General features: G+C 37.0%; 3 protein-coding genes across 3 annotated transcripts; 2 read left to right on the top strand and 1 right to left on the bottom strand.

Annotated features, from left to right (window-relative positions):
* The first annotated feature begins 296 nt into the window (after positions 1–296).
* LOC110276038 (uncharacterized) lies at positions 297–2470 on the top strand. Its single transcript, XM_052255635.1, has 5 exons — positions 297–650; positions 854–1445; positions 1529–1590; positions 1687–1968; positions 2126–2470. Exons 1-5 carry the CDS (start codon positions 297–299, stop codon positions 2468–2470), a joined length of 1635 nt encoding a protein of 544 aa, XP_052111595.1.
* Positions 2471–2879: 409 nt separating this feature from the next.
* On the bottom strand, positions 2880–3413 carry LOC107469857 (uncharacterized). The gene is made up of 2 exons (XM_016089239.1): positions 3231–3413; positions 2880–3152 (listed from the first exon to the last, which is right to left on the bottom strand). Exons 1-2 carry the CDS (start codon positions 3411–3413, stop codon positions 2880–2882), a joined length of 456 nt encoding a protein of 151 aa, XP_015944725.1.
* A 434-nt stretch (positions 3414–3847) lies between these two features.
* Positions 3848–6298, top strand: LOC107469875 (50S ribosomal protein L3, chloroplastic). The gene is made up of 2 exons (XM_016089255.3): positions 3848–4456; positions 5898–6298. The coding sequence occupies exons 1-2, from the start codon at positions 3940–3942 to the stop codon at positions 6185–6187; spliced, it is 807 nt and encodes a 268-aa protein (XP_015944741.1). The 5' UTR covers positions 3848–3939; the 3' UTR covers positions 6188–6298.
* Positions 6299–9287: the final 2989 nt, after the last annotated feature.

Below are 9287 nucleotides of genomic sequence, written 5' to 3'. Positions count from 1 at the left end.
CACATCTATCTTACAACAAGACACTGCTATGCTTCCAGGTTAAGACTTACAAGTCTGAGCACACATGTGCAAGAGATCTGGGTAGTAATGCTGCTGATCAACACTGGATCAGTAAGAAGGTGGAAAAGAGAATGGGAAGTCAATCTCATATGACAACTAATGAGGCAACTGATTTCCTCAGAGAAGATTTTAACTTAGTTGTGCATCCAAAGATGGTATATAGGGCAGTAAAGGAAGCCAAGAAAAGGCTAGTGGGAAACAAAAAAGAATAGTATGGAAAGCTCAGGGAGTATGGGATGGAGATTCTCAAGAGTAATCCTGGATCAACAGCAAGAATTGATGTGAAGCCTATCCCTCAGTCCCTTCCTGTCTTTGATAAGATATATATCTGCTTCGAGGGCTGCAAGCAAGGCTTCAAGAGTGGATGTAGGCCTTTCATCCATCTAGATGGGGCCTTTCTTAAGACATACCATGGATGCCAGTTACTGTCAGCAGTGGCACAGGATGCCAACAATCAGTTCTACGTTGTGGCATTTGCTGTTGCAAGATCTGAGACGAAGGAGTCATGGAAATGGTTCTTGACACTACTTCAGGAAGACCTGGGTGATGCCTCCCAATTCAGTTGGAACTTTATGTCTGACCAGCAAAAGGTAACAATCTTACTTTCCTTTATGTGTTTATTTGTTGGTTATTATAGAATTTGCCTATAATCTGCTTAGTTGTTGATGTTTAGGAAAATAGCCTATAATCTGTTTATATCTTGTTGTTTATTGAGTTAGCTTATAATGTGCTTAGTTGTAGAGTTTGTTAGGGTAGCCTATAATGCTGTTAAATTGTTGGTGTTAATGAGTAGGGCCTGCTACTAGCATTAAAAGAGGTAATGCCCAGGGCGCATCATAGAAACTGCGTAATGCATATATGGAAGAACTTTATTAATCGGTTCAAAGACATGTACATTAGAGACATTGTGTGGGAGTGTGCTAGGTGTACAACTGAACCAGAATTCAAGGAGAAAATGGATAGGCTGAAGGGGGTTAACAATGCGGCATGGGAATATTTGATGAAATTTGAACCTACCACCTGGGTTAAAGCCTATTTTAGTCATGGACCCAAGGTGGATAACCTGACTAATAATATGTGTGAAGTGTTCAATGCAAAGGTAGTAAAATACAGAGTAAAACCTGTTTTGACAATGTGTGAGGAGATTAGGTGCTACTTAATGAGAAGGATGACCAAGCACATTAGATTGTTAGAACATCATAGTGGTAAGTTAGCACCAGTTCAAGAGAAAAGGTTGCAGATGAAGATAAAACCAAGCAGTAGGTGGATAGCTGAGTGGGTGGGGGACAATGAAAGAAAGAGGTTTGAGGTAACCAGAAAGAAGACGAAAGTGAATGTGGATCTAATCAAGCACACCTGTTCATGCAACACATGGCAATTGACTGGTAAAGAGTTTAAGCCCAACTAATATGTTTTTGTCGTATGTAAAATTATGCTGGTTTACATGTAACTTTTGCTACTTATGCAGGCATGCCGTGCATACATGCTATTGCTGCTATCAGAAAGAGGCATGACCAGGTTCAGGATTACGTGCATCCATGGTTGTGTATGGAGTCTATTCACAAGACATATGCACATTGCATCAAGCCCGTTCCTAGTGAAGAATTCTGGACTACAACTGAGTAGCTGAGGCCTGCCCTGCCACCTATCAAACGGTCTATTGGGCAGCCAAAGGTGCACAACCGCAACAAGGACCCTGCTGAGGCTCATATTCAAGGAGAAAAGATGAAAAGAAGCTTCCAGGTTACATGTAGCAAGTGCAACGAGAAAGGGCATAATTATAAAACTTGTAAAGGAGCTCCAAGCAACCCCAACTGGAAACCAAAGAAGAAAAAACCCAAGAAGACAGTTGACAACTCACAAGCTATGGTGCTGTTTCCCCTTTCACAATCAGCCCCTCAACCAGAGGTAAGCCGGCACCCAAAAATGCTTTAGACCTCATTTGGTTAAGCACTAATCAGCCCCTCCATTTTATGCTTCTTATTATTAGTTAGTAATACAAAATTGATACTGCTTAAGCACTAATTACCCCATTTGGTTACATTGCTGTGTCTTTCTTACATAGGATCAAAATCAATCACAGGGTGAAACATTGGGTGAACCTAGTGCTGGGGAGGCAGCTGAGTCTGCACCAGTTCCTACACCATTTATGGCCCAATCTTCAGCTCCAGCACAAACTCCATTCAGACCTCCATCCCAACTGCCAAGAATGGACCAACCAGACTCCAATGCTGCTGCACATACTTTCAGACCCAAGCAACCAATTGTTCGACCACCAACAAGTGTAAATCCACCACCAAATCCAACACCACACACACAAAAAACTCCAACTAGCAGGGGACCCTCGAAGGAGACCATGAAAGCGGCTACCAGTGCCACAAAGAGAATTCTCAAGCCTCAGAAGAAGTGAACAAAGCAGCATGATTTCTGTGTTTTTTTTTTTTGGCTAGTTATTAGCATGACATTAGACAATGCTTATTAGCAAAGTAATCTTGGCAAACTTGTTTACATGCCAACCAGAAATTATCATATTTTGGAGTTAACTCATGCTGTTTAGCTATGTTTTGGATTAAATCAGATACAATGTCATTCTAACGTTTTGCTTTAAATCTATCCAGAATTACTATCTTGTTTAATGCTTGGAATAATGTCTGAATGTTCTAAATTATATGCATACAGCAACAAGACATTCCAAAAAAAACATACATACAGCAACAACAACAAATTCCATGTACATCAACCATTTTTACATCAATTCCATGTACATCAACCATTTTTTCATCAACCATTACAACCAATTCCATGTACATCAATCATTTTTACACCCTAAATATACATACAACAACAACAACAACTACTACACCAATCACAATTATATACCACAAACTCAATTTTTTTTTGCTTTCAATAGACAACAGCTTCCTCTCCAACTCTTCTATTTTTTTCTCAATATCCTTATTTCGAAGCAGCTGTTCTTCAATGGCTACTCTCTCAGCTTCATCCACCGCACCCAAGGCTTCAAACTCGACGGCCCTAATTTTTTTCAAATGTTCATCCAGCCAGATAAAGTACCGGCAATACGGTTCTTTAGCCTGGAACAAAATTTCAGTGAATCACCCATTAACATCCAGCACACTATAACCCAACTATTGTAAAAATCGCTCACTTACCTTAAACAGTGGACACCCAAGAAACACTCTATTAGGGTTACTAGTCGTTCTTGACTTATACATAATGGCATAGACGCCACAGTTGCACTTGGGCGCAATCGCAACTCGCTCACATCCTCCTGGCACAGCCCATGAAGATCCCCCTCCAGGTCTTGTGCATGAAGAGCTCCCTTCACTCATCATGGACGATCGCAGCATCAACACCCATGTCTTCCTCCAAGGTTTTCGATCAAATAGGGCTCAAGGAAGGGGACGGCGTCGTTTTGTGGGTGAAGGATCGATCTGTCCTTCGACTTTTAGTATCCCCTCCAGCTCAGCAACCTAAACGGACAGGTCACACTCCCTCCAGCCACATCAGCCTTCTCCGGTGACGTTTTTCAACCCAAATCAACGGAGGGGTTCAATTGTCCCAGATTTTACAAGGTGAGGGGCTTAAAAGTATTTTCAAATCTTAAGGGACTAAAATGTCCAATTTTAAAAAGGTCAGGGACCGATATGTCTTTTACTCTAATTAAAATTTAACCAAAAAAAATTAAAACTTAAAAATAACACTTTTCTTTTTCATTAACTAAAATCCCGGATTTGGGTCGGGTATATGTATCCATTTTATAGGGGAACAGAAAAAAAAAAGGATAAGACGCTTATCAGCTATGCTTCCGTAACCCAACCAGGCGTCTGAGTGTCTGTCGTAAAGCGAAGTGAGGTTGAGATGTCAATAATGTCGATTTGTTCAGCGATATCAGGGTGTTACTGGCGGAGCCCAGATTTGTTGAGCAATCGGGAGTCGAAGTCGTTTCTGAAAGTGAAAGCGGGGAGCAGCAGGAGGCCGAGAAGAGCGATGGTGACGATGAGCATGGAGACTGGAGTTGGAGTGATGGGCACGAAGCTGGGCATGATGAGCTACTTCCAGGCCGACGGAGAGGTGGTCCCTGTGACGGTGGTGGGCTTCAAGGAAGGCAATATCGTGACGCAGGTGAAGACGGAAGCAACTGACGGATACAGTGCAGTCCAGGTCGGGTACCAAAGGGTGAGGGACAGAAAATTGACTAAACCCGAAATGGGTCATCTCCAGAAGGCTGGTGCCATCGCCATGCGCCATCTTCAGGAGTTTCGCCTTCTCTCCGTCGACGCTTTTCAGCCCAACCAGCGTCTCGTCTTCGACCAAATCTTCCAGGAGGGCGATCTTGTTGACGTCTCCGGCACCACCATCGGCAAGGGTTTCCAAGGTTCATTTCACTTCTTTTCTTTTCTTGCTATTTGCTTTTGCTTTTGCTCATTCTCTTATAGAATCATGCTTTCAAATCCGAATCACAGGCAAAACACTGAATGAAATGCAAGTAAACATAAATGTACATTCTTTTAACCAACAACGTCTTTAGAATACTCATAAAATTAATGCAAATTCATATTATCATTCGAGCAGATCATCATTATTCAAATTACAAATTATGTGAGTCTGCAATTTGAGCTATTAGTTTTTATATTATGTCATTTCGAACTTGAAATCTAGAAAATCCAAACCATATTATATCTCATAAGACATTGGCTCTCTGCATAAGATTTAATTGCAAGTAAGATTGGTTCTTTAATAATTTACATGTAGTTTTCCATTGAATTTTGCATTATATTTGCTTGGATTTGACTTGAATTTCGAAGTCTCATTTTTCCTTATTAAGATGTTGGCCCTTAGCATTCTCCTCTTGAAAATCTTTATGCAAGAGAAATTCAATATTTCTCAAAGCATTACTTTATTCCCACCAAATCCTCAAATTTAAAATCTATCTTTTGCACTCATCTATTCTGTCTCTATCAATATCTTTGGTGAGTCCTCTCTTTTTTTAATTTCGACATTGAGTTGAGAGGAATGGACAGTGAAAAAGGAAAGGCTACTTTGACCTAAATGGTTTATCCAGAATTAGGCCATATAGCAGCATCATTCACATGAACGTTCAGTTATTGTTGATGTGAGTGCTTATTGTCGTCTGTGGATAGTGAGAGCTGCGACGGGAGAGTTTTGGGGTGGCAGTGAAGGGGTCCAGGAGGGGTGGGGGGTTGGCAGTGAGTTTGAGGAGCAAATTCGTCTAAAGGTTAATTATTTTTAATGGAATGACCATTTGAAAATTTTAATGGATGTTATGAATTTTTTAAAAATGTTGGAGATGATTTTGATTTTTGGCAAAAACTTTGAGAACCAAAACAATACTTCACTCATTTGAAAATTTTTAGCGTCAAGTGTTTGTTTAAAACAATTAGAACACAATCCTTTTTATTTTATTGAGTGTCAGATAATAGAGAATTCTTCCCTTGATTTTAACAACTTTTGCCATGACCATTCACATTTCACTCTTTTCTTTCAACCATCTGCGAGTTTCATAAAGGAAATATCATTTTTGTATTGCTTTCTTATTTTAAATTCTCGTCAACAAAACAGTGAAAATTAGAAAATAGGAAGCCTTAGAGAATAAAAAATCCAGTGACAACAATGCGACATCTTTTAATATCATACACATTAAGATATTTTCTCTATTAAACTCTAATCAATAACCACTTAGACTTCCTGCTCATAACATATTTTAGTTGATAGCCTGATAGATGGGTATGCATGATAGTAGCATTCAACACTCAGCCAGAGGTGAACATTACTTAATTATCTTAAGTATTTTGCAGGTGGAATCAAGCGTCACAACTTCAAGAGGGGTCTAATGACCCATGGTTCTAAGAGTCACAGACAACTAGGATCAATCGGTGCTGGAACTACACCTGGCCGTGTATACAAGGGAAAGAAGATGCCTGGTAGGATGGGAGGAACCAAGAGGAAGATTAGAAAGCTTAAGATTGTCAAAATTGATAAGGATCTTAATGTGGTTATGATCAAAGGTGCTGTCCCTGGTAAGCCAGGGAATCTTCTGCGAATAACTCCAGCCAAGATTGTTGGAAAGAACATTCCAAAAAATTAATGTGTCATGGTTTTTTGTTTTTATCGTTTTTCTTACATTCCTGTTTATTATCTTCTTAGTGTTAGTGTTGGCCTTGATTAATTATCTGTAACTCTCTGCCCTTATTGTTTATTGCTCCTCCATCATAAAGTTGATACTCGCCCTCATCATCCCATTATATTGATCCAACTACTCCGGATCACCCTAAGAGTATAAAATATCCTGATGAGAAATTCTTGCCGTCTTTAAAGTTGAAAATGTTCCCGGAGCACACAATCAACATGCTGCCATATGGTTAATTGGAGTTTGTTTTATTCTCTAAAAGAAGAGAGAAAAGTAAGATTAATTGGAGTAGTTTAGATTTCATGTTTGACAAGTGTTCTCGTCATATGGTTAGAAGCATCGTAGGCCAATTAATTGAATGTTTTTAGTCCCCAAAAAATCTTATTCTATTAGACAAATTGAATTCATTTTAAGGGGATAGGGTTTAACAAAATTCACATATTAATATGATAATCTTATAAGTATTTAACAATTTTTATATTTTTTAAAGACTAATAATAGGATTGAGTTAATTAAAATTATTAATCTCTAACAGAAGAATATGATATATACGAAGACTAAAATCATATGAATATTAGAGTCGTTTTCATTGCGATGATGTTTCATGGAAAAATTATTTTATTCAATAACTATAAATCTAATGCCAATGGTTAACATATATGAAATAACTTAAAATTATAAATCTGTACAAATAAACAAATAATGGAAAGAGTTGAGCAGCATAAAAAGATACTGGTTTACAAAATTAAGACTTATTATCAAGAAGAAAGTGAATGACATTGAGTAATCCAGTTTGGGTCATTGCTATATTTCTTGGTGAGTTAGCAGTTTTCTGTTTTTTCCATCCTTTTTTCTCTTTAATACCTTAGCAATAGCATTTTTTTATTTTTTTTTCTCCTGTGGAATTGGTGAAATTGATTCATTATGTAGTTTGTTTGCACATTTGATTAGTATAGATATATGATGATCAGCTGATTCAGTTTGAACCGAAATTTATACATGTTTTAGAGATGTTTAAAACATGTCTTTTGCAAGCATGTCTTATGAGAGAAATCACTTTTATTGTCTTTGCAATCATATAACATTTCAATTTCATGCAAGCATAATAAATAGAAAGACATAATTTTTCGATCGGAAAATATCTTGTCTCAATATCAAACATAACTCGAGTTAAATAATAAATGGCCTTTTTATGACATTCCTCACCATCTTGAGCCAGCATACACCCAATAGTATTCATCGATGCTGCAATATATAATTTCAATAGCTCATGAGAACGAACGGTTGCCATTATTGGTGCTTTGGATAAATAATCTTTAATCGAATCAAACGCCTTTTGATGTTACTCTATCCATTCATACTAAGACTCATCTTTAAGTTTGACTAAAGATGAAAAAACACGTGTTCGACCAGAAAGATTAGATATAAAATGTCGAAGGTAATTAACCTTTCCCAAGAAAGACTATACCACCTTCTCTGATATTGGTGGTGGTAACTCCAAGATTGCCTTGACTTTATTTTGATCAATAGCAATGCCTTTCTTTTGAACTACAAAATCCCAAAAATTCCCTACAGATACTCCAAAAGCACATTTCAAAGGATTCATTTTAAACCGTTTTTGCAATTGTGTCAAAAGCTTGGCTTAAATGATCGAGATGCTAGTTTATCAGATTTGACTTAACCATAACATCATCAATATATATTTCCTAAATTTTTTGGTAAACTCATAAAAAATAGTATTCATGGCATGTTGATACATTGTGCTACCATTCTTCAAACCAAAAGGTATTACCACCCATTCATAACTTCCTAAAGTCCCAGGACATCGAAAAGTAGTTTTCGACACATCATCCATGGCTATAAAGATTTGGTTATATCCAGAATAACCATCCATGAAACTCAAAATTTCATTGCTTGCTGCAGAATCAATCAACATGTCTGCTACAGGCATAAAATATTCATCTTTAGGAGTACCATTGTTTAGATCTCTAAAATAAATACATACTCGTAATTTTCTATTCTTTTTTATTACTGGTACAATATTTGATACCCAATCAACATAACGAGCTGTTCGATTAAACTTTGCTTTAATAAATCTTTTAATTTCTTCTTTAATCTTAAGATTGACCTCAGGTGCAAAGCGTCAAGGTGCTTGTTTTACTGGCCGAGAAAATGGCTTCAAAGCTAATTGATGTTCTACTAAAGAATAATCAAGTCTAGGCATCTCCTGAAAATCCCAAGCAAAACAATCTTTATACTAACTAAAAGATTGATTAATTCTGCTCGAAATTACCCGTAAATGTTTTTACAAATATAAGTGGGTCTAGCATCATCACTAGATCCGAAATTAATTTCTTCAAGAAGGTCTTGAGACTCAAAATCTCTTTCGATATTATCATCATTAACTAAATACTTTTTAAAACTCAAAGGTTCCAAATCATAAATATAATCGAAAGATAAGCCTATTAGCTCATTTGAGGAAAAACAAACTTTATTATCAACCAAATCAGCAATCGAATCATTTTAAATACAAGGACTATGGGATACATCGATGCAAGACTGGTTAACAATATTACTCTTAGGAATGGAAAAAGAAGTAAAACCTAATTTAGGCCTAAATTTGATTTGAGGAATCAGATTTGTACTAGAAATTGAAAAAATTGAATTGAAATCCCTATGTGATTCAACTTCATCATAAGAATCACCTCTATCAAAAGAAAGACTTTCTGCAGAATTGAAACTACTTAAAATAACTTTCTAAAGTAGTGATGAGCGGATATTTTATAAGTTTTTTGGCATCATTTTCATATAGTTTTTAGCATGTTTTGTTTAATTTTTATTAAGTTTTCATAGGTTTTTGTGTAAAATTTACATTTTTGGATTCTACTTTGAGTTTGTGTGTTTTTATGCAATTTCAAGTATTCTCTGGCTGAAATTGAGGAGTTGGAGCAAAAATCTGATTCAGAGACAGAGAAAGCACTGCAGATGCTGTTTGGATCTAACCTCCTTACACTCAAAAGAGCTTTTCTAGAGCTACAAAAGTCCAAATGGAGCGTTC

Source organism: Arachis duranensis, chromosome 10, assembly GCF_000817695.3.
Source record: "Arachis duranensis cultivar V14167 chromosome 10, aradu.V14167.gnm2.J7QH, whole genome shotgun sequence".
In the NCBI taxonomy this organism is placed as follows: domain Eukaryota; kingdom Viridiplantae; phylum Streptophyta; class Magnoliopsida; order Fabales; family Fabaceae; genus Arachis; species Arachis duranensis.
Note: the sequence above shows the minus strand (reverse complement) of the source record. Positions and strands in the feature narration are given on the sequence as shown.